Source organism: Phoca vitulina, unplaced genomic scaffold (genome assembly GCF_004348235.1).
Source record: "Phoca vitulina isolate PV1807 unplaced genomic scaffold, GSC_HSeal_1.0 scaffold46, whole genome shotgun sequence".
Taxonomy (NCBI): Eukaryota; Metazoa; Chordata; class Mammalia; order Carnivora; family Phocidae; genus Phoca; species Phoca vitulina.
This window is the reverse complement of record NW_022589749.1, coordinates 7,284,294-7,309,389: the sequence shown is the minus strand read 5'-3', so window position 1 is coordinate 7,309,389 and position 25,096 is coordinate 7,284,294. Positions and strand designations below refer to the sequence as shown.

Below are 25,096 nucleotides of genomic sequence, written 5' to 3'. Positions count from 1 at the left end.
AATCTCAAAACTAAATCAAGTCTAGGTGTAAATTAATCCCTTAAGTATAGTTCCTTAAGTACATCTCAAAATACGATCTTTCCAATCTGTAGACTTATGAAAATAAGGAGACAAATTATTTGTCCCCCCAACATACTGTGGTGGGACCAGCCTAGGACAACAGTGATGGACATTCTTATTCAAGGAGGGGGAAGTGAGAGGCACAAAGGAGTCACTGGCCCATAGTAAGTCTGAAAGCCAGCTCAGCAAATGTTGGCAACTCCTCCAGTTCTCAGAGACTGAGAATGATTATACGTGGCTCTTGGCTCCACTCTGAGTCATACTACTTCATAAAAAGTAGCACATATGTGCAGCTGAGCAGCTCAGTTGGCTTCCTGCCAGAATCTTGGAGGTCTAAAGACCTCTTTTCAGCCTGTGCTGTCTCTTTCTCCTTCTGAGAGTCCAAATATGACTCTTTCAAGAACTCTGTGGGCTTCCTGGGAACCTTACTGGGCATTCACACCATTAGACTAAAACCACATCCACAAATCTCCCTGAACAAGTCCCCCTCTACCTTCAGTTTCTGCTGTGACTGCTGCAGAACAATGACCTCAAGCATTCTAGAGGCCTTATGTTTGAGAGGATCTTCGAGATGCATCTCAGTCTCTGTAAAGATCTTTTCCATGACTGAATAGGCTTCTGAGGTACCACCTTTGATTGTCTGAGGTCTTCACAAACTATTATACAGTCACATCTTCTACTTTACCTTTAGGCCATGTTATGTTCCCCACCAAATTCATATGTTGACGCTCCAACCCCCACTGTGATGCTATTTGGAGGTGGGGCCTTTGGGTTGTCATCAGGTTTAGATGAGGTCACGAGGATGATGGGATTAGTGTCCTTATAAGAAAAAGAAGACACTCAAGGTGGCTTTCCCTCTACCATGTGAAGGACACATCAAGAGGGTGGTCGTCTGCAAGCCAGGAAGAAGGCCTTGCCAGGAATCAAATCTGCCCACACCTTGATCTTGGACTTCCCAGACTCCAGAACTGTGAGGAATAAATGTCTATTTTTAAGATGCCCAGTGTATGGTATTTTGTTATAGCAGCCCAAGCTGACGAAGACAGATTTTGGTACTGAGAAGTACAGATTCCTACTAAGTTTGTTCAAGATGATGTAGGCTTTCTCTAATGCACTCCTCAAAATCTTTCCAGCCTCTGCCCACTGCCTGGTTCTAAGCCACTCCCACATTTTAGCTAGTTGTTATGGCAGCATCCCACTTCCAGGCACCAAAATCCATATTAGTTTATCTATGCTGCGTGACAAATTACCCCCAAATTCAGTGTCCTAAAAACAACATTTGTTATCTCAGTTTCTGTGCGTCAGGAATTTGGGCACAGTTTGGCTGGGTGCCTCTTCCTGGGACAGAAGGCTGCAATCATCTCAAGGCTCAACCGGGGGAGGATCCATTCTAAAGTCATTTATGTGGCCTTTGGCAGGTCTCAGGTTCTCACTGGCAGTTGGCAAGAGACATTAGTTCCTTGACATGTGGGCCCCTCTACTAGGCAACCATAGTGGCTTGATTAGTATCCTGCCCTCCAAATTCATGTCCACATGTAACCTCAGAATGTGAACTTATTTAGAAACAGCGTCTTTGTAGATGTAATTAAGATAAAATCATACTGGATTAGGGTACAATGATAGTGTCTCCATAAGAGGAAAGGACAGAGAAGAAGGCCATGTGAAGACAGAGGCAGAGACTGGAGTAATGCACCCCTTTTGCCCAAGGAATGCTGAGGACTGCTGGGAGCCACCAGAAGCTTGAAGAGGTAAGGAAGGATTCTCCTCTAGAGCCTTCAGAGGGAGCACAGCCCTGCTAACACATGGATTTCAGACTTTTGGCTTCCAGAACTGTGAGAAAATAAAATTTCTGTTGTTTTAAGTCACCCAGTTTATGGTAATTTATTATGGCAGCCCCCAGGAAACTAACAAAGAACCTCACATTTGAGCTGGCTTCCTTCAGAGCAAATGAGGAAGAGAGTAAGAGAGGGCACCCAAGATGAAAGACAAAGTCTTTCTGTAATGTAATCTGAGACATGACATTTCGTTATCAGAAGCAAGTCCCTAGATCAGCCCACAAGCAGGGTGAAGGGATTACACAAGATCATGAATACCTAGAGGTGGGCATCATGGATGGCTACCTTAGAGGCTGCCTACCACAGCCACCTCCCCAGCAAAAAATGGAGGAAACTTCTCCTTCCTCTGAGCTCTGCCTTCTCCATTCACTGATTCCTTCAGCAAATATTTATTAAACACCTGCAGTGGGTTAAGTGTTGAGGATGTGGCCGGTAATACGTAAGATTCTTTCCGTTGAGATTATTTACAGTCTAGTTGGGGAGAGAACACTAAAGAATAACAAACAAATAAATACATAAATAAAAACTGTGGTAAATACAAGAAAGTAAGTTATGAGACAACAGGAATATCTGACTTAGATTAGGGATAAGAATTAGGCATGTCTTTCTGATAATATTTTTTTTTTTATTTATTTATTTATTTTTTTTTATTTTAAAGATTCTATCTATTTATTTGAGAGAGAGAGAATGAGAGACAGAGAGCATGAGAGGGAAGAGGGTCAGAGGGAGAAGCAGACTCCCTGCCGAGCAGGGAGCCCGATGCGGGACTCGATCCCAAGACTCCAGGATCATGACCTGAGCCGAAGGCAGTCGCTTAACCAACTGAGCCACCCAGGCGCCCATTATTTTTTTTTTTAAAGATTTTATTTGAGAGAGAGAGAGAGCGCGTGAGCTGGAGGGAGGGAGAATCTCAAGCAGACTCTGCGCTGAGCCCAAAGTCTAATATGGGGTTCCATCCCATGACCCTGAGATCATGACCTGAGCCAAAACCAAGAGTCGGCTGCTCAACCGACTGAGCCACTCTGGTGCCCCTAAAACGGTATTTAGAATGTGGTTGAAGAACATGTAGAAATTAGGCTGTGTGTGTGTCTGTGTGTGTGTGTGTCTGTGTGTGTGTGTGTTGGGAGGGGAAATTGTTTCCAGGTAGAGGGAAAGCGCATGCAGATAACAGCCAGGAAGTTGAGCTGCCAGACTCAGTGTATGAGTTCTTCATCTCTGCATTTCTATTACGTAAACACAGTGCCCGGCACTGAGAGGCACCTGATAAATTATCATGGAACCAATGAATGAATAAATCCAAGGCACCTTTTATTTCCTTACTGTTATGGATAATGTCAATTCATTCAGAAATTTTCTCACAAAGTTCAATGCTGGATCACTGCTCTTATTTATGTTAGCACAGGCAAAGCTGCTATTACAAAAAGAGTCAAATACATAAAAGTTCAAAACAATAAAAGTTTATTTTTTTCTCATGTAACAGTCCTAGGTGGATATATAAGTCAATGGAGCAGCGGTTCTCCTCTACTCAGGAATCTTCCATCTTGGAGCCTTGCCTTCTCCAGAACCTTCTCATCATCGTCCAGCTGGCAGAGTAAGTAAGAGCACCTGTTGACAAATTTTCTGGGCCGAGCCTGGAAACTGTGCACATCTCTTCTGTTCACTTTCCACTGGGGAGAGCACAGGCACATGGCCACACCTACTTTAAGGGGGCTGAGGAATGTACAGTAGGCGTATGGCCGACAAAGAGGACAACTACATCCGCACCACAACATATATCCAATTACTTGACTTATCCTCTGGTAAAAACATGGATTCCCCATCTTCACCTGCATCAAGTCCGTCAATCACTGAACGGCACCATTGTCCCTCCAGTTGCTGAAGCCAGACTCAGAGAAGTTACTCTTGATTTCTTTCTTTCTTCTGTTTTTAAGATTTTATTTATTTAACAGAGAGAGAGTGAGAGCAGGAACACAAGCAGGGGGAGTGGGAGAGGGAGAAGCAGGCTTCCTCCCTTGCAGGAAGCTCGATGTGGGGCTCGATCCCAGGACCCTGGGATCATGACCTGAGCCAAAGGCAGACACTTAATGACTGAGGCACCCAGGCGCCCCTCATTTCTTATTCTCACGTTCCATATCAAATCCTTCAGGAAATACTGTCAACTCTACTCCCAAAACATACCATAAATCCATCTACTCCATCTTTGCTGCCACTACCTGAGTTCAAGCATCAAAATAATCTCTCATCTGGATTATTCCAATAGCCTCTTAATAACTCTCCATGTCTCCACTTTTGCTTGCCCATATTTCTTTATCTAGCAGAATGATCTTTCAAAACATAACTTTGTTCGCATCACTCTTTGGTTTAAAACCTTCCAATTACATAAAATAAAATCTAAAGTCATTACCATGACCCTAGTGTGTATGATACAGCCTCTGTCCACCTCTCCAACCTCATTCTTTGTCATTTTCTCCTTCTACTTGCTCTGCTCCAACTACAATGAACATTCTGCTGCTCCTTGAACATATTTAGCTTATTTCCATCTTAAGATGTTTGCACCTGCTGTTCCATCCGCCCAGAAATCTCCTCCTCAGATTTGCAACAATCAGCTCCTTCTCATTCCTCAGAGGTCTCAGCTTCAGTGTTACCCCATTCCCTGACCATCTACTAGGAAAGTCCCCACATCCAGTTATTCTCTTATCTCAGCATCCTGTAAACTTTCTTCTTGGCACCTACAAACTCTTGTTTCCCCGTTTATTTGCTGCTTAGCTTTCCTGAAATTAAGATCCACTGAGTAGGTACCGACTCTTGCTCCTATTGTTTCCCAAGTGTTGAGTAGGCCTGGTACACGGTGATGCTCAGTACATAACTGAACGAATGAAGAGGTGATCTGCCAACAGCTCGTACAAGGTCCTTGGGCAGGTAGTTGGTGTAGTGGAAGGAGCACAAACGTGGGTTCCAATTCTGACTTGACCACCTCTCAGCTGTGCACAAGAGAGTTGGGCTCTCAGAGCCTTAATTACCTAACCTGTAAACGCGGGGTAAGAACATACTTACCTCGCAGCGCCAAATGCCTGCTTTGTAAAGAATAAAGAACCTGACTGGGAAAAAGAGCCTCAGGTAAAATTAACCCTCCGAATATATAACTACGACTTCTATTATTATACACAAGTGTTCTCTTACCGCTGGACCCGCCCGGGACCTCCGTTTCCTCTTCTTCATCACGAGTTGAAACCCCCGGCTCCTGCACGCACGCTGTTTCTGGCGGAACGAACCTCCTTCTCCGCGTCTGAGAGGGAAAAAGGGGCGCGAACGTCACTCTTGTCAGGTGGGGTTCTCCTGTGGGTCCGCCCCGTGGGGGGCCGGACGCATTGCGTCATCAGCGCGGCGCCAGCGCTGCGGAGGGCCCCGGGGCCTGTCCCGAGTGTGGCGCAGCGTGAGGAGACCCTGGCAGATGCCTGCAAATCAACTGCGTGGTTTGGGGGCGCTCGGAAACCCCAGCGGACGGCGGCGAGGGGCACGTGGAGCCGTGGGGGCAAGGAGTCGGGCGGCAAGACGGGCGGCCCGGAGCTCAGGCGGGACACAGCGCCGGCGGGCGGGCGGCCGGCCGGCGGGGCTGCCCGGCGCGGGTGTCCCGGCGATGTGTGGCGCTGAAGCGGCATCGGGAGCAGCGGCGGCGGCGGCGGCGGCGGCGGCCGGCTCGGGCTCGGCTTCTCAGCGGTGCCGGCGGCGGAGACGGAGGCGCAGGTTCCTCATTAGGACCTGGCGAGCCCAGGCCTAATCGGCGGCCCCGCGAGGCCTCTGCATAGCGCCCCGGACGGGGACCCTCCCCGCCTCGCCCTGCCCCGGGAGCCTGCCTCCCCGGCCGGGGATGAAGCCGGGAGGCGGCCGCACGGGGCCCAGCACAAAGGCTTGTCCCCGGGGGCCGCCGCCGCCAGCCTAGAGCCGCCCACCGAAGCGGAGCCGGCGCCGGGGCCCTCATCCCCGCCGGTCCCTGGGGACGGCTGCTGCCGGTCTCCCCGAGGCCCAGGGGCCCGAGCGCCGAGCCCCTTGCTCCCCCGGCTACGGTGGGACCGGGCACCTGTGCAGCCTCCGCCGCTCCCGGCCGTAGAGGCCCCAAGGAGCATGTCCGAGGAGAGCGACATGGAGAAAGCCATCAAGGTAAGGGGGAGATGCCCCCTTGCTCCCCGCTTTGTCCCTGTGGCATTCCTCTCGGCTCAGCCTCAGAAAGCGGAGAGAACTTGGAGTGAGAGGTTCCAGCGACTCCGGGTTTCAGTCTTCCCAGATTCCGTGGACTGCGTTTTACAGCCCTTGAGTGAATGGTTTGTGTATGTATAGGGAGGGATGTCCGACTCCCTCTAACTTCCCTGATTAAAGTAGGGATGTGATTTGTGCTCATCTAAAACGCAAGGTGAGTGGCGTGGAGATACTTGATATGAGTGGGACGGAGGGGGCCCTACTACTACACTTTCGATCACTCCCCAAGTGCCGCCAGTATTTGTTTCCGGATGATCTGCAACAGTATTTGGAGAGTTGGACTTTACCCATCGCTCTCGATTTGTTTGAAACCAGCCTCCTCGAAACCTGCAGTTTCAGAAGGGGTGGCTCGCCTTCTTACAAAATCTGTCTTTTGGCACATATTGTTCTTACTTTTGCCTATGTTCCCTCACCTTTTCCTCTTTCCTCTCCTCCTAGGGAGCATTTAATTTATTGAGGAAGAGCTCATGGTGTTCTGTGACTTACTGCTCTGTTAACAACAATAACAACAAAGCAAATAATGTGTGTTCTAAAATGACCCAAATAAAGTGAAAAGTTTTTAAAAATCTGTTTTTTACTCTTTTTTTTTTAAACAGGCAAACTTTGAGGTACTAATAGAAAGTCATCTAGCTGTAGCTAGGAAATTAGAGTCTTGTGTAAATTGAACCCGAAGTTCGATATGTGTTATTTACTTATTTTGCAGTATTAAAGTCAATGCATTTAAGAATTTCATTTTCCCTTGAGGGACAGGCATCCATTGGCAACTTGGGCTTATTTTCCCCTTCAAGACACAGTTAAGAAGTTACACTTAACAATAATTTTTTGTGTAGCAAAGTTTATAGAAGTCATCAGACTTCCCAAAGAAACTTCACCTTTTAAAGGAGGCATGGAAATATACATACACATTAAGGAAGATCAGATTTTAAATAATAGAAATAAAGGTTCTGAAAGACTGCATTTTTTCTTTTGGTTTGAATTTTACTGGTACGGGGTCATGAATTGTTACCTAAAGTTATATAACTGGGTTGTGAATCAAAGCATATGTGGCAGATTTTTAAATCCAAGTATTGTCTGTTTTTTGCCAGGTGCTGTCTTAGGGCACTGGTGGTGCAAAGCCAAACTCCTAGATGTCCCTGCTCTCCTGGAGCTTATATTCTAGATGGTGGAGTTAGGTAATAAACATTGTCAGGTGCTTATAATTAAGTATAAAAAGGGTGGGGAGTACTATTTTAGGAAGAGTAGTCAGGGAAGGCCTCTCTGAAGAGGTGACATTTGTGTAGAGGTCTGAAACGAACAAGGGAGCAAACCTCCACTGTCACAGAGAAGAGTGTTACAGGCAGTAGGAACAGCAGATACAAAGGCTCTGAGATAGGTACAAGTCTTGTGGGATCCAGGAACAGCAAAGTGAATGCAATGGGTCAGTGATGTTTTAGGAGGTGATGGCAGGCTAGAGCACATAGGGACTTGTAGACCATTGTAGGAACTTTGGCTTTGACCTTGAGTAGCAGAGGAACGCTAGGGAGTTTTGAACAGAAGAGGGACATAGTTCTAGTGGGTAAATATATAAATGGGGAGGCAATGTTACATAGTGGCTACCATAGTTTCTCTAGGTAAACTCATGGGTTAAAATCTCAGCCTTGCCATTCATTAGCTCTGTCCTTGAGTAAGTCACTTCACTTCTCAGTCCCCACTCATAGAAAGGAGATAAAAACACTCCACAGCTCATACGGTTTTTTGAGGATTTAATGAACAAATATATCTAAATGTGCTTACAATAATACCTAACATTTAGTAGGAACTTGATGAATGTTAGCTCATAGCAACTAAAGAGTCATTTAAGAAAGTCATAATTTCTTCACTTGGTCACTATGGCCCAATCTGACTTTCTTAAATTTTTTTAGCTTTTCTTCATGTACTTGACAGGTCATTGGTGAGTCTGCTTACTAGTTTGAGTGTGTCCAACCAATAAAAATAAGTGGAGTTGAAAATATCTAATCTGACAACTAGTACTGACTAGGATATACTCCCTTGGAAGCAAGCCAGCATGACATCAAATAAAACTTCTGCTCTGCGGCATTGTGTTGTATTCATTGTTTTGCTTTCTGGAGGATGTCCCTCAGTGGTGAAGTCTGAGACCAGTGGAGTTCAGCTGGAAAAGCTGTTTTCCTGGGCTCTAATCAGACCATTTAAATTTCTGCTTCCTGACTACCTAAGAGCAGTCTGATTAGACTTTAACATCTCATCCTATTACTCTTCAAAATAATTAAGATAAGGCCAAGGCAACAACCTTAGGCTCTGTCTTCTCATTTCTGTCTCTTCTCCCATAGCCCCATGACTCACTACTCCTAAGGCACTTATATAAACCTGAAGAAAGAACATTTTGGGATTAGGGATTGCTTACATATTTGCCTTCTATTGAATATGGCAGAGTTCTCAGGCACCCCGTATATGGCAGAGTTTTTAATATTTGATGAACTTAATGAAAATTCATTTCCGTAGTTTTAAAAATATTTTTTAAATTGCAGTATAGGGACGCCTGGGTGGCTCAGTCGTTAAGCGTCTGTCTTCGGCTCGGGTCATGATCCCAGGGTCCTGGGATCGAGTCCCACATCGGGCTCCTTGCTCAGTGAGGAGCCTGCTTCTCCCTCTCCCTCTGCTGCTCCCCCTGCTTGTGCTCTCTTTCTCTGTCTCTGACAAATAAATAAAAATCTTTAAAAAAAAATTGCAGTATAATTTACATACCATAAAATTCAGTCAATGTAAGTGTGTAGTTCAAGAATTTTTAGTAAGTTTACAGAGTTGTGCAACTATCATCCCAATCCAGTTTTAGAATGTTTCCATCCCGGGGCACCTGTGTGGTTCAGTGGGTTGGGTGTCTGACTCGGTTTTGGCTCAGGTTATGATCTCCCTTGTGAGATCAAGCCCCGCATTGGTCTCTGTGCTGGGTGTGGAGCCTGCTTGGGATTCTCTCCCTCTCTGCCCCTCCCCCCCAACTCCTGCTAGCATTCTCTCTCTCAAATAAATGGATAAAATCTTTTCTTTTTTTTTTTTTTAAAGAATATTTCCATCCCCCCTAGAAAGTTCCTTTTGCTTATTTGTAGTCAGCCTCTACTCCCACTCCCCACTCCAGACAGTCACTGATCTACTTTCTGCCACTAGGTTTGTCTCTAGAAATTCCAAATTAATGAAATTGTATAATACATAGTCTTACATATTTGGCTTCTTTTACTTATAGTACTTTTGAGGTTCACCCATGTTAGTGCATATATTAGGAGTTTATTTCTTTTTTATTGTTGAGTAATCTTTTTAGTATTTATTCATCCCCAGTTGATGGACATTTAGATTGTTTCCAGTTTTAGCTAATATGAACAAAATGATATATAAAACTTGCCCATACAAGTTTTTGTGTAAACATTTGTTTTAATTTCTTCTGGTTAAATACCTAGGTATGGAATTACTGGGTGGTATGGTAAGTTTATGTTTAACTTTTTAAGAAACTGCAGAACTTTTCCAAAGTAGCTTTACCTTATTCATTCCCACCAGTAGTGTTTGAGGGGTCTGTTGTTTTTTGTTTTTGTTTTTGTCTTTGTTTTTGTTTCCTTCCTGACAAATATTTGGTATTGTTCGTCTTTCCCTTTTAGCCATCCTAGTGGTTGTGTAGTGGTCTGATTGTGTGTTTTTTTTTTTTTTAAAGATTTTATTTATTCATTTGACAGAGATAGATACAGCGAGAGAGGGAACACAAGCAGGGGGAGCGGGAGAGGGGGAAGCAGGCTTCCGCTGAGCAGGAAGCCCGATGCGGGGCTCGATCCCAGGACCCTGGGATCATGACCTGAGCCGAAGGCAGACACTTAATGACTGAGCCACCCAGGTGCCCCCTGATTGTGGTTTTAATGTGCATTTCCCTAATGACTAATATTGTTGGTCAACTTTTCATGTGCTTATCTGCCATTTGTGTATCTTTCTTGGTGAAATGTCTATTCAAATCATTTGCCCATTTTTAAATTGGGTCATTTGTCTTATTATTGAGTTGTAAGGGTTCTTTATATACTCCGAATAAAAACTAATTCTAATGCTCTTGAGCATCTTTTTGTATGTTTGCCATTCATGTATTTTTTCCCCTGGTATTTAACTATATTAAAATCTTTTACTCACTTTTAAATTGAGTTGTTTGTCTTATTATTGAGTTGTAAGAGTTCTCCCTAAATAAAGGTGATTTATCAGACATATGATCTGCAAATATTTTTCCCAGTCTGTGGCTTATCTTTTCACTTTTAATGGTTTTAATTTTGATGAAGTCCAGTTTATCTTTTTTTTCTTTTTCTTTTATGGATTGTGCTTATGGTGTCATAGCTAAGAAATCTTTGCCTAGTCTCAGGTTACAAGATTTTTCAACTGTATTTTCTTCTAGAAGTTTTACAGTTTTTAGTTCTTTATTTAGGTCTAATATCCACTTGGAATTAACTTTTGTGTGTGGTGTTACATAAAGGTCTACGGTTTTGTTTGTTTGTCTTTAATATGGATATCCAGTTGTTCCAGGACAATTTGTTCAAAACACTGTCTTTTGCCTATTGAATTACTTTGGTTACCTTTTTTGAGAATCAGTTGATCATAAGTGTGAAAGTTTATTTCTGGATTCTCTGTTCTGTTCTATTGATCGATATGACTATCCTTATGCTAGTATCATACTTAATTTGATTACTGAAGTTTTATAGTAAATATTCAAAATTGGGTAGTATGAGAACAAACTTGGTTTCTCTTTTTCAAAATTAAGTTGGCTCTTCAAGTTCTTTGTATTTCCAAATAAATTTTAGGATCACCTTGTCTATTTCTTCAACAAAGTGTGCTGGGATTTTGACAGGGGCTCCATTGATTCTACAGGTCAATTTGGGGACAGTTGCCATCTTAACAATATTGTCTTCTAATCCAAGAACATGGTATAGCTCTCCATTTCATTAGGGCTTCTCCTGTTTCTCTTAGCAATGTATTTGTAGTTTTCAGTGTATGGAGCTTGCACTCTTTAATAAATTTATTCCTAATATTTTATTCTCTGTGATGGTATTAAGAATTGTTTAATTTCATTCTTTGGATTATTTGTCACTAGTGTATAGAAATAACAGTTCATTTCTGTATTTTGATAATGTGTTTTACATCCTACCACATTTGCTAAGTTCTAGATTTTTTTGTTGTAGGTTCTTTAGGATTTTCTACATATAAAAATCATGTCTTCAGCAAATAAATACCGTTTTACTTCTTCCTTTACAGGATGTATGCTATTAATTTTGTTTTCTTGCCTTATTCCATGGGTAGAACCTCAGGTACAATGTTGAAAGAAAGTGGCAAAAGTGGACATCTTGCCTTGTTCCTGATCTCAGGGGGAAAGCATTAAAGACTTATCACTAAGTAAGTGGTTTTGTAGATGTCCTTTGTCCAATTGAGGAGTTTCCTTCTGTTCCTTGTTTGCTGAGAGTTTTTATCAGGAATAGGCATTGAATTTTTGTTAAATGCTTTTTCTTCACCTATTGAGTTGATCATATAGTTTTTGTTCTTTATTCTTAATGTGATATATAGTAACAATTGATTTTCAGGTATTAAACCAATCTTGCATTCTTGGTATAAACCCCACTTAGTCTGATGTAAAATTATTCTTACATGTTTCTGTATTCAGTTTGCTAATAATTTTGCTGAGGATTTTTGCATCTGTATTCATGAGAGATATAGGTCTATAGTTTTGTGATACCTTTGTCTAGCTTTGGTATGAGGGTAATATGTGCCTCAAAATGAGTTGGGAAGTATACCCTCCTTTACTTTCTGGAAGAATTTGTGTGGAGGTTTGGTATTATTTCATTAAATCAATAGTTCTCAATAGGGGGCAGTTTTTGTCTCTCACAAGACATTTGGCAATGTCTGGAGACATTATAGTTATTCAGTGCAGGTAGGGGATGCTTCTGGCATCTAGCAGGTAGAGGCCAGGAATGCTCCTGAACATCTTAACAATGCACAGGACAATCTCACAACAAAGAACTATCTGCTTCAAAATGTCAGTGATGCTGAGATGAGAAACTGCACTTTAAATGATTTGGTAGAATTTACCACCAAAACTGTAGGCCACGGCTTTGCTTTGTGGGAAGATTTTTTTGTTATTAATTCAGTTTCTTTTATAGATTTATTCAGATTTTCTATTTCTTCATGAGTGAGTTTTGGTAATTTATGTCTTTCTAGAATTTGTCCATTTCATCTAGTGGTCTAATTTCTTGGCGTAAAGTTTTTTATGGTGATCCTTTATAATGCTTAGCTTCCTGTAAGGTCAATTGTGATGTCTCCTCTTTCATTTCTAATAGTAATAATTTGTGTTTTTTCTCTCTTCAGTCTAGCTGAAGGTTTGTTAATTTTGTTCTCTTGAAGAATCAACTTTGGTTTTGAATTTTCAGTCTTCTATTTTATTGATTTCTGCCCTAGTTTTTATTATTTATGCTTGCTTTGAGTATTTCTTTTTTTGCTAGTTTTTCAAGGTAGAAGCTTAGGTTATTGATTTGTGATCTTTCTTATGTAGGGATTTATAGGTATAAATTTACATCTAAACACCACTTTAACTGTACATCATAAATTTTAGCATATAGTCCCCTCATAGCTATGGTTTTGCTTTCTGTGGTTTTAGTTACCCATGGTCAGCCATGGTCTAGAAGCAGACGATCCTCCTTCTGAATCATCAGAAGGTCATGCCTTGTCACAAAGCCTATGTCATTCACCTCACTTCATCTCATCACATAGGCACTTTGTTATCTCACACCATCACAAGAAGAGGAAGGGTGAGTGTGGTACAAAAAGATAACTTGTGTGTGAGAGAGAGATTACATTCACATGACTTTTATTACAGTATATTGTTATAATTGTTCTATTTTATTATTGTTAGCTTCTTACTGTGCCTAATTTATAAATTATAATTTATAATGTTGTTATAGATTTTAAATTATTAAACTTTATCATAGGTATGTATGTGTAAGAAAAACATAATATATATAGGATTTGGTACCAGCTCTGATTTCAGGCATTCCCTGGGAATCTTGGAATGTACCCCCCACAGACAAGAGGGGGACTACTGTATTGTGTTTTTATTTTATTTTATTTATTTATTTATTTATTTATTTATTTATTTATTTTTGAAGATTTTATTTATTTTTTGACAGAGAGACAGCGAGAGAGGGAACACAAGCAGGGGCAGCGGGAGAGGGAGAAGCAGGCCTCCCCCGGAGCAAGGAGCCCGATGCAGGGCTCGATCCCAGGACCCTGGGATCATGACCTGAGTCAAAGGCAGACGCTTAGTGACTGGGAGCCACCCAGGCGCCCCGTGTTTTTATTTTCATTCGGATCAAAATATTTTCTGATTTCCCTGTTTCTTCTTTGACCCATTAATTATTTAGAAGTATTATGTAATTTTAAAATTTTTGTTGATTTCTAGCTTAATTGATTTGTAGCTTAATTTCAGTTATGGTTGAAGAACTTTATATAATTTCAGTTTTTAAAAATGTATGGAGACTATGATCCAGCATATGATTTATCCTGAAGACTACTCCATGTGTACTTGGGAAGAATGTATATTCTCCTGTTGTTGGATGCAGTGTTCTAATAGATGTCAGGTCAAGTTGGTTGACAGTGTTATCTTCTACATCCAGCTGATTTTGTTTAGCTTTTCTATTACTGAGAGTAGCGGTAGTGGAATCTCCAACTATTATTTTTGAATTATCTATTTTCCTCCTATATTCTGTCAATTTTTGCTTCATGTATTTTTGGACTCTGTTGTTAGGTGCCTCCATATATGTTTATAATCCTCGTATTTTCCTGTTGAATTGACCTTTTCATCCTTATAAAAAGTGCCTCTCTATTAATATCTTTTGTTTTAAAGTCTATTTTGTCTGTTGTCTGTATAGTTACTTCAGCTCTCTTATAGTTACTCATGGTATATCTTTTTCCATCCTTTTACTTTTTTCTCCATTTAAAAAATTGTAATAAAATTACTCATATCATAAAATTTACCATCTTAACCATTTTTAAATGTACGCTTCACTGGTATTAAATATATTTATAATGTTGTGCAACCATCACCACCATCCATCCATGTAATTTTTTTGATCTTGTAAAACTGAAACTCTGTACCCATTAAACAGTAACTCCTCTGCGTCCTTCCCCCCAGCCTCTACCAATCACCATTCTCCTTTCTGTCTCTGTAATACTGACTACTCTAAGCACCGCAGAAAAATGGAATCATTCAGTGTTTGTCTTCTTGTGACTGGCTTATTTCACTTAGCATAATATTCTCATGGTTCATCCATATTGTGGCATATTTCTGAATTTCCTTACTATTTAAAGCTGAATGATATTCCATCATATGTATATGGACACTTAGGTCCCTTCCATGTTATGAATAGTTGTTATGAACATGGATATACAAATATCTCTTGAAGACCCTGTTTTCAGTTCTTTTGGGTATATACCCAGAAGTGGAATTGCTGCATCATATGGTAATTCTATTTTTAATTTCTTTGAGGAACTGCCATACTGTTTTTCATGGCATTGGAAATGTACCATTGTACATTCCCACCAGTAGTGCACAAGCGTTCCAATTTCTCCATATCCTCACCAACACTTGTTATTTTCTGTTTGTTTGTTTGTTTGTTTTTTAAGTAGTCTCCACATCTAGCGTGGAGCTTGAACTCACAACCCTGAGATTAAGACCTGAGCTGAGATCAAGAGTTTGACACTTAGCCAGCTGAGCCACTGAGGCACCCCTATTTGTTTGTTTTTTGATAGTAGCTATCCTAATGGGTGTGAGGTTGTATCACATTGGAGTTTTGATTTGTATTTCTTCATGATTAGTGATGCTGAACATCTTTTCATGTGTTTATTGGCCATTTGTATATCTTTGGGAAAATGTCTTTTCAAGTTCTTAGCCCGTTTTTTGAATCAGGTTGTTTTTGAGTTTCAGGAATTGTTGTATATTCTGGGTGTTAATCCCTTATCAGATACTTGATCTGCAGATATTTTCTTCCATTATGTGGGTTGCCTTTTTTACTCTGTTAATAATGTTTTATGATGCACAAAATTTTTAAATTTTCATGTTCATCTTGTCTAGTTTTTCTTTTGTTGCCTGTTCCTTTAGTGTCTTATCCAAGAAATCATTGCCAAATACAGTGTTACAAAACTTGTGTCCTATGTTTTTTTCTAAGAATTTTATTGTTTTAGGTCTTACATTAAGGTCTTTGATCCATTTTGAGTTTTTGTGTATGGGGTTAAGGGTCCAACTTTGTTCTTTTGCTTGCATGTGGATACCCAGTCTACCCAGCATAATCATTGAAATCCTTTTATTTTTAACTTGTTTGCTTCTCTGAATCCAAAGTATATCTCTCATAGACAGCTATGGTTGGATCTTTTTTTTAATCCAGTAAATGTTAACTTTTTTACTATATCATTATTTTTATATCTCTCACAAATATATTTTGTTTATTATTTACAAAAACAGACAATGGATAGATTTGCCTGTGGGTTGTGATTTCCTAACCCTTGGTCTAGAAGGATTCCAAAGAATTATTTCATTCCATGTATCTATATCCTTATTAATTTAAGGCAGTATATATATTTCTTTAGCAGAATTCAGTCAATGTGTTTCTCATTGATGCCTTTGAATTAGTCCGTAATTTCCTTCAGTGAAGTGTTTTAATTGACCCATCCCTTCCTATATTCTCCTTGTCATTAAAATATGTGAGAAAATAGGCCATCCACACATGGAAGAGTTGACAGATCTGAGACTGTTACTTCTCCTCCCCAGCCAGGCTTCTTGAAGCCTTAGACCAGTTAGTGTTTATGGCACCATCAACAAAGGTGTAAGAATGAAAGCTGGGAAAGAGGACAAGAGGTGTAAGGAAAACAGGGTTCAGAAATCTGGGCTGTAGAGAGGCCTGGTAGTGCCTCTCTCATCTTCTGTAACGGCACGTGGTAGAACTCCTGTCAGAGCCTCATCAGAGCCTCTACAAGTGGAACGGTCTTGGCTGTGTATTAGGTAGAGTACCATCTGAATAAGCACCAGCACAGTGAAGAATTTTGTCTAACGTTATTTTCACATCTCAGGAACTGGGCAAATGAACACTTCTTTGATTTGTTCATGACAGATAATTCCATGGAACAAATCTCTCTTTTCCATGAATCTCCTATGAGTGTATGTTTTCATTAGAGTTGAGGAGAAGGAGGGGTTTAGCAAATGATTTTACTCCACCATGAAGCTTAGACTATGCTCCCAACTCCCTCTTTCCCAATCCTGTATTCCTCCCTGTCTTCTCAAACACTTCTAAAGGCCATGCAGTGGAAACATAAAGGAGGTAGGCAAGTTAAATGGGTAGGTTTGAATTCTGTTTAGGAGGTGGTGACTGGGGACAGAGCCTGGGACCTCCCTGATTGGGCAAGATCTGTCCCTAATCTTCTGTGTAAGGCAGTTAACTTTGATAGCTGGAATGGTGCTAGGGAAGAGGCCAAAGCCATAGATTCTAGTCTCATTAGTCCGTGTAACTCACTGCGTGCCCTCAAGCTCCTTAACCCCAGTGTACAGTTTTTCTGAAGGAAGTTTGTGTAATGATCTAACTGATCTTTCCCAAGTCAATATCCCTCTATCATCCAGCTTTAGTCTACTTTCTAGTCTCTCATTCCACAGTTAGTGAGCATTTATTATATGCTGAGAACCTTTATCAAGAACTGGGCAGCAGGAAAGTGGAGATGATGACTGTTGTAAGCTTATTTTGTATGCTTGCATATTAATTGGGCAGAAGCTCTGTTTTTCTGTCTCTGAACTTAGCCTGGTGTCTGGCACATACCAACTGCTCAATGAGTGTGGACAGATATCCTGTTCCCATGTACTGGGAGTCGTGATTCTATTCGATCCTCATTGCAACAAAACACTTTGAAAATCTCATGAGTTCCGGCCTAATTTCTCAGGGTCTCCATTTGGTTTCCTTTTCTTCCTGTGGAACCCTGAAAAGTGAATTTTAGCCTGCCATAACTTAAATATGTGGTTTTCATGCCTGAAAGCCTATGGCAACAGAAGCTCAGCATATAGTGATTAGACAGGAATTCCATAAAAACTTTCACTAAATCATAGAGGCTATATCGGGAACTATTGGAAGCTATTAAAACTGTAAATAAAACAATTGAAAACTATAAAAAATATAGTTACACAATGAATGTGACGATATCTTTGTACTCAAAATGATGCTGTTGAAAATTAGATAAATTTACTATTATATTCTATATTCTATATACTACTTTATTTGAACTTTTAAGTCTCAATTTATTCAGTTATTTCAACAATTTGATCAACTTCTTCAAGGGTATAGGCCTTCTATATCATAGAAGCATGTATCAGAGCAGTCTTTCTGGAACCTCAGAAAATATACTGACCATTTCATTTTAGCAATTGAATATTCAGTAGGGAAGCATTTTGGAAAGAATATGTTCCTCTCACACTACCCCCCAGCCCCTGAAAAACACTGAGTAAAATGGACCTTGTGGATGAGCTGAAGAATTTCTTCTTATCCAAAAGTGTTTGCTTTCTTTTTTGCTGGAAAACAGTGCCTAACATAGTCATTTAGAAGAAGTACCTAATTATAAAGCCAAAAGAATGCAAAGCCCTACTTATCAGTTTCTTTTAGAAGATGAGATAGTGAGTGATAAGGTTTTCTGTTGTCCCACCTTGCTCTATTATTCGGCTTTTTAATTGGAGAATCATTGTCTGCCCCCTCCCTTTTCTGTTTTAATAGGAAACCTCCATTTTAGAGGAATACAATATCAATTGGACTCAGAAGCTGGGAGCTGGAATTAGTGGTCCAGTTAGGTAAGAGACGACATGCAAAACTATGGCAGAATTGCTCCGCAAAGGGCCATTTGACATACATTGTACATTAGAAGCATCAGGTGTGCCAGATTTGTGAAATAGCCTTAATTTAACAAGTGGACATATTTATGTAAGGCTTTTCCTCATCCATTTAGAAATATATTTAAGTGACTGAGTCACCTGATCTGTAACATAGAATCATTTAAGATATCGAGACTGGGGCACCTGGGTGACTAGGTTGGTTGTGTTTGACTCTTGATTTCGGCTCAGGTTATGATCTCAGGGTTGTGAGATCGAGCCCTATGTTGGGCTCGCGCTAGGTGTGGAGCCTGCTTAAGATTCTCTCCTTCCCCCTCTGCCCCCACCCCCTCATTCTCTGTCTCTCTCAAAAAAAAAAAAAAGAAAGAAAAGGATATTGAGACTGTGGAGCCACTGTGAGAGCTGCCAGCAGAGGCCATCCTTGGCCTTTCCTTCCTTGGCCTTCTTCAGGTTGCTCCCACATGGCTCAGGAGCTGAGGCCTGTGCCGGGAGAGTGAGATGGCTTTTCTGCCTCTCCACCTGCTAGCCCTAGGGGCAAGTTTGTTTGGATGCACCCGGATATATTCTTGATTAGAAGTACAGTTCTAAAAGAACAAACCTATTAAATTAGTTTTCAGTGTAACGTAGATGATTTCTGATTGATTTTTTTTCCTCCAAATCTAGAGTCTGTGTAAAGAAATCTACTCAAGAACGGTTTGCACTGAAAATTCTTTTTGATCGTCCAAAAGCTAGAAATGAGGTATGACCCTTTATTGCCTTGATTTGCCTAAATATTGGAAGTGCCTACAAATTATTCTTTTTACAAGTAAGGCAGCTTCCTGGAGGGAATACAGAGATGCACAAAGAATTTTATATCCATATTTACCCCTTTTCCCTATTCCTGTCATCATGACAAAGTGGTCCCATATCTATCAGTACCAAAGGCTGTCAGTCTTCCTTGAAACCACCTCTTGTTCTTTTTCAATTAATGTGGTTCTTATACCCTGAAGTATTCAGGTTTACCTCAGCTTTTACTTATTGGACAAGTTCCTTGAAGAGTGGAGAATGGTGACTAGTGTCTTGTAAGTGTGCTGCAGGAGGGCTGTGAGGATGTGTTTCTAGTTCTAAAAAATACCCATTTGTTTTAAATCATCTGGGTGTGGTGATGACATACTAGTAACATGTGCAGTGGAGGACGTATTCTTTTGCTTAGAGATACATGAATAATTTCTGAAACAAAATGAGTTATTTGCCAGATTTTTCATTTGCTAATGGGTGGGGCAGTAGAAAGTAAATCTGTTGGTGAGGTGATACGTTTCCTCTGTTCTCTTTAAGGTACGTCTGCACATGATGTGTGCCACACACCCAAATATAGTTCAAATTATTGAAGTGTTTGCTAACAGTGTACAGTTTCCTCATGAGTCCAGCCCCAGGTAAGACTACATGGGGGTCATCACCACATGTCCACCTCTCTACATGTAGGTCAAGGTGTAGTGGGGTTTTCCTCTCTTTTGTGCTCTCTTTCCCCCTCCCCCTTTCTCTCCATCCCTCCTTCCCTCCCTCCCTGCCTGCCTGTTTCCCTCCCTCTTTCTCTCTTCTCTTCTTTTTATTTTGGAAAATTTCAAACATTTGTAAAAGCAGACAGAATTATGTAATGAATCCCCAGGTAGTCATCACCCAACTTCAAAAGTTGGGTTGGCCAACTCATTGTCAGTCTTGTTTCATCTATGCCCCACCCACTCTTTGGGACCCCCTGATTATTGTGATTACTTTCTCTTAAAAAAAAAAAAAGTATGTAATGTGGAATTAAAATAGATTCTATTTCAAATTAGTGAAAGGGGACCAGATATTACTAGGCACGGGCTTAGAGTTGATATGGCAAAAAGCTCTTATTGCTTAGTCTGACATTCCTTTTAAAGGAATAAATCAACATTATTCTTTTAGCTGCCAAATGTTTGGCAAGTCCGCTGGGTGGCATTCTAAGTGTCTTCCAGGGGATTCAAAGTTAAATAAGGTATGATTTCTTCTGGGGACTGGGATGTCAACCTATCTTCATAGCAATGTGATAGGCACCAAGGAGAGGCATCCATAAGATATTTTGAGCTTACAAAGGAGAAGAGAGCTGCTAACTGTAGGCTGGGGAGGTGAGGTGTCTCACAGAGTGGTTATGTGGGGGCTAGGACTTGGTAGGGTTCTTCCAGGTGGAGAAAGAAGATGGATTTGTAAAAACAAATGGGCAATCGTAACTATTTCTTAACAACTGTGCTCTGTTGGTGAAAGCATTTGGATAGAAGCTGGAAGCATTTATATCAAAGAATGGTAACCAGAATTCCGATTTTTTTTTTTTAACAACATGAGAATTTTTGCTTTTCTTTAGTAGCTGTGTAACCCTGTCCAGCTGTCTTGCTGGGTATGCTGTGGGTCACATGGAAAACTAGTATAGTGGGGAGAAGGAGTGGAGAGAGACACGCAGACATAGATACAGACATAGACAGACAAGGAATGAGAGTGAATAACCAAGGTAGCCCACACCAGCCAAGTGACTTGAAATTCATATCCTATACAAAGTCATATTCTGTTTTCAATGCACTTTCTATCTAGCTGCCCTAAATATGATACAAAAACATGTCACTTAAAAGATCACCCCTGGGGCACCTGGGTGGCTCAGTCGTTAAGCGTCTGCCTTCAGCTCGGGTCATGATCCCAGGGTCCTGGGATCGAGCCCCACACTGGGCTCCCTGCTCAGCGGGAAGCCTGCTTCTCCCTCTCCCACAACCCCTGATTGTGTTCCCACTCTCGCTGTCTCTCTGTCAAATAAATAAATAAAATCTTCAAAAAAAAAAAAAAAGAACACCCCCCCCCTTTAACATCTAGTAATAACAAGTCCAGTATCTTCAAAAGGATCATTGTCTTCAAAACTTAATTATTTTACTCTCATTTTAGCGTCTTAGAAAATTTTAGGTGAGGGGTATTCCTTATCTATAGTGTCCAGTTGATAGTGACAAGGGGTCCAACTCCAAGGGGCATGGTAGGGCTAGACTTAGGAAGTAGTTACACACTTTGTAGATGAGGTATCTTTAGGTTAGCTATTTGATGTTTCAGTTTTTTTTTTTTTTAACTTAACAAAATCAAATGCTTTCAAACAGGGCTCGACTCTTAATTGTAATGGAGATGATGGAAGGGGGAGAGCTATTTCACAGAATCAGCCAGCACCGGCACTTTACAGAGAAGCAAGCCAGCCAAGTAACAAAGCAGGCAAGTTAACCCCGGGTACCAATCAAACTGCCAACAATGTTGGTTAACAAGCACAATTTCATTGGGGGGGAATAAAAGAAAGCTTGAAGAAAAGCTCTATTTGATCTCTCATTGCCTGCTTTGTTATGTAATCAGAAAAGATGCTTTGACAGGAGAAATGTGACCCCTTTTATACTTGGGGGGGGACTGTATTTTTAAGTGGTTGTCAATTGCTTGCCTATTATAAGATTTAAATAAACTCTGGAAGAAAGGTAATCTTTTAATTCCTCTGTAGACTGTAGATATCTTTGAGTATGTAGCATTCCAAGCAGTGTTGGACTTTGAGATAAATTGCTGTTGATAACACCTGAAAGATTGTATGGGATAAAAATATCTTCTGGGACAATTGTATACAAGATACTTTTTGCTTCTGAGTCACCTCATCAGATTTTAATAGAATTCTAAGGTCTTTGTAATTCTGGGTTATTCCTGATTATAGTCTCTCTATTTTGACATCACATTTTATTGCTAGAAAAATGATTCATGTCACAAACAATACTAGGAATCTAACGAAATAACCTCTTGAGGAGGTGACAAGCTAACTCCACAAGGCTTATCTTCAGGCCAAGCAAGCAAGGCAAAAAGCAGGAAATCAGACCTCAGTTGGTTCTAAATACAAAATTCTTCCAAATTTTCCATGAGCCTCAAGCATTCTTCCCTCACTTAAAGCAAGAATTCCTATCAAAGTCTCTGCTCACTGGGCCAGAGCCCCTTGTGGCATTAGCGGAAGACTTGGCCCTCTGGTAGCGCACTAGCTGAGCTTGTGAGCGCCACGGCCAGCCAGCGGCCTCAGCTTCAAGCGCTAACAGTGTGTGGGAGCCTTAAGCATTTTTGGATGCCTCCTTTCTGGGAGGGGGGGACTGATATTTGGAATGCCAAGACAATTCCATACTGAGAGTTGAAGAACAGGTAGAATTTGTTCTATTTAATTTTAAAAATTACATCTTGTATTTTTCAAAGATTTCAAATATTAGGATGTGCTCTGAGAATCTCATATAAAACAAAAACCCTTCCAACCCACCTAAACAGGCGACATTTCATTTCAGCAAATGGGATGAGCAAATTGGAACATCAGGTGGAAAAATGCAGTTAGCAGCTTTTCCATTTTCCTTGAAGGCAGAGCCTGGACTTGAACCCCCGGACAGTGCGGTTCTCCCCGGAGCCAGGTGTTAGTGCCCGCTGTCCTGCTAGGGGAGCCCAGGCCCGCTGAAGACTGCCCGGCACAGTGTTTACGCTGCCGTGGTGGTGCATCTCAGAGGAGTGGAATTGGAAGCATTTCGTCCTTCCCATTTCGTACAGGCTTTAACTGTCAGTTTACTTGGACAAAGAAGTGTTTTACTGTTTTATTTATTTATTTAGTTTAATGAAATACAGGTTGCAGCTAAACTAAGCTGAATTCATTTCTATTTCTTGGTACCCATCAGTTTACTTGGGCAAAGAAGTGTTTTACTGTATTTATTTATTTGTTTATTTATTTATTTAGCTTAATGAAATACAGGTTGCAGCTAAACTAAGCTGAATTCATTTGTTTCTTGGTACCCAAAGTCTTACTTAATTTCTGCTGTAAAATTGAAAACCAACCCCAGTCTTAATTGACTTAATTAAGGATTTTTTTTTTTTAATATCCTGAGTTCTCTAAGCTAGGGGCATTAAAGAGCTATCTTTTCTAAGATATGGTTGCTCCATTATGTCCTTTTCCAGATAGCTTTGGCTCTACAGCACTGTCACTTGTTAAACATCGCTCACAGAGACCTCAAGCCTGAAAATCTGCTCTTCAAGGATAACTCTTTGGTGAGATGACTTGTTTTTCTGCATTTTAGTGCTGCCACTCTCAACACAGTTCGGGAATGGGTGTGTAGGTGTAGATTCAGAGTTCTCTGAATCCATGGTGAAGAGGCTTTCAGCCAAAGTGCTTCCAGCAGCTTACTTTCCCCACTTGTTTCCTTGCTAGAGGCTCAGAGACATTCTACTGTACCCCTGGCATTGATAATTTTGGATGGTACTGATATACATTTGTAAGACTTAAAATTTTGGATATGATTTGGGGGTGCTTTGGAAAGGGGCAGGAATCTATATGCTGTTAAATATTACCTTGAAGTGTAATAGTTGTATTTGCCGTTCGTTAATGCTGATAAGGTGTTTTTTTCTCTCCAGCCCCTTGTACCATGTCCCACCAAATAAGTTGCTCTGGCAATCTTGAAGTTGATGCTAAAAGTGAAATCACACCCTGGATTGGAGATGATGGGCCAGTAGATAGAGTCAGGGGGCACTTGGTTAAGATCTTGATTTTAGTACTGCATATACCAGTCATGAAACAAGGCCAACTATGAGTGGATAGAAATTCTTTACCTCTGTGTTACTAAGAAAAATTCCTCAGTATGAATCATTTCTCCAGATGTGAGGACATGCTATTCATAGGCTCCGGTGTCAGCTGGAAACTCTTGAGAGAGAGCACAAGATAACCTGTCTTCCACCTGGATTTTCCTTTAGTGTTTACTGAGAACTCTGGAGCAATGACTCCCATTTGTTTTATTTCAGGATGCCCCAGTGAAGTTGTGTGACTTTGGATTTGCCAAAATTGACCAAGGTGACTTGATGACACCCCAGTTCACCCCTTATTATGTTGCACCTCAGGTAAGCATTTGCTCTTTCTGCCACAGGATGTGTCACCGGGCTGTCTGTAGACACGTTCTTCTCTTCCACAGCACAAGTGGGCATGTATTACCAATGGGAAGGGAAGAACTCAGCTTCAGAAACCTACAGTCTGCTTAACTAGATGCAGGCATTATATTTTAAAATCAACTTGTTTTAAAAACAAGGTATGATTTGTATACAATAAAATACTCATGCTTTAAGTACAGTTTGATGAGTTTTGACAAATAGATACTCCTGCACAGTCACCACCACAATCAAGATATGAAACATTTCTGTCACGTCAGGAACTCTTGTGTATCTTTGTAGTCAGTTTGCACCAGGTAATCACTGATCTACTTTCTGTCATTATGGGTTAGTTTTGCCTGTTGTAGAAATTCATGTGAATGGAACGCATGTACCTGTTGTGTTTCACTTCTTTTGCTCAGTATGTGTTTGAAATTCATCCATGTTGCTGCATGTATCAGCAGTTAGTTCCTTTTTGTTGTTAAGTAGCATTCTATCATAGAGGACTAAGCCATGTTTGTTTATCCATTCACTGACTGATGGCCATTTTGGGTTTTCTATTTTTGGCTATTATGAATAAAGCTTCTAGGAACATTCATTTACAAGTTTTGGGGGACATCTTTTCCAAAATGGTGGTACCATTTTACCTATTCCCCAGTAATATATAAGAGTTCCAGTTGCTTCATGTTCTTACCATCAATTCATGTTTGTTAGTATATATAATTTTAGTTTTTCTGGTAGGTCCATAATATTATTTCATTATGGATTTAATTATAATGCTTTCTTAATGGTTACTGTTGAGTATTTTTTCATGTGTTTATTAGACATTCTACTGTGAAATACGGGTAAAACATTCTCTTGTGAAGTATGGGTATAAATCTTTTGCCCATTTTTGGTTTTATAATTGTGAGGTATAAAAAGTTCTTATTATTTTCTGGATACAAGTTCTTTGTTGTATATATGTATTACTTTTTATTGCTACTGTGATGAATTGCACAGACCTAGTGCCTTAAAGCAACACATTTATTTCCTCACAGTTTTGGAGGTTAGAAGTCTGAAACGGTTCAAGGTGTTGTCAGGACTGTGTTCCTTCTGGAAGCTC

At 40.7% G+C, this 25,096-nt stretch overlaps 1 protein-coding gene and 1 long non-coding RNA gene across 5 annotated transcripts in view; one reads left to right on the top strand and one right to left on the bottom strand.

Annotated features, from left to right (window-relative positions):
- The window catches only part of LOC116648907, a 48,320-nt gene extending 43,077 nt beyond the window's left edge, over window positions 1–5,243 (bottom strand). The window contains exon 1 of the long non-coding RNA XR_004302590.1: window positions 5,076–5,243. This is a non-coding gene — a long non-coding RNA (uncharacterized LOC116648907). The remainder of the gene's footprint in view (window positions 1–5,075) is intronic.
- Window positions 5,244–5,346: 103 nt separating this feature from the next.
- The window catches only part of MAPKAPK5 (MAPK activated protein kinase 5), a 35,558-nt gene continuing 15,808 nt past the window's right edge, over window positions 5,347–25,096 (top strand). Inside the window, exons 1-8 of one of the 4 annotated variants that reach the window (XM_032431388.1) lie at window positions 5,349–6,053; window positions 11,460–11,552; window positions 17,951–18,024; window positions 18,727–18,802; window positions 19,378–19,475; window positions 21,189–21,297; window positions 23,038–23,127; window positions 23,875–23,970. In XM_032431388.1, coding sequence (XP_032287279.1) covers window positions 19,390–19,475; window positions 21,189–21,297; window positions 23,038–23,127; window positions 23,875–23,970 — 381 coding nt within the window. In that variant the 5' untranslated portion in view covers window positions 5,349–6,053; window positions 11,460–11,552; window positions 17,951–18,024; window positions 18,727–18,802; window positions 19,378–19,389. Of the gene's footprint in view, window positions 6,054–11,236; window positions 11,553–17,950; window positions 18,025–18,726; window positions 18,803–19,377; window positions 19,476–21,188; window positions 21,298–23,037; window positions 23,128–23,874; window positions 23,971–25,096 lie in introns of those variants that run through there. The other 3 variants (XM_032431384.1, XM_032431385.1, XM_032431386.1) reach the window with 3 other exon arrangements.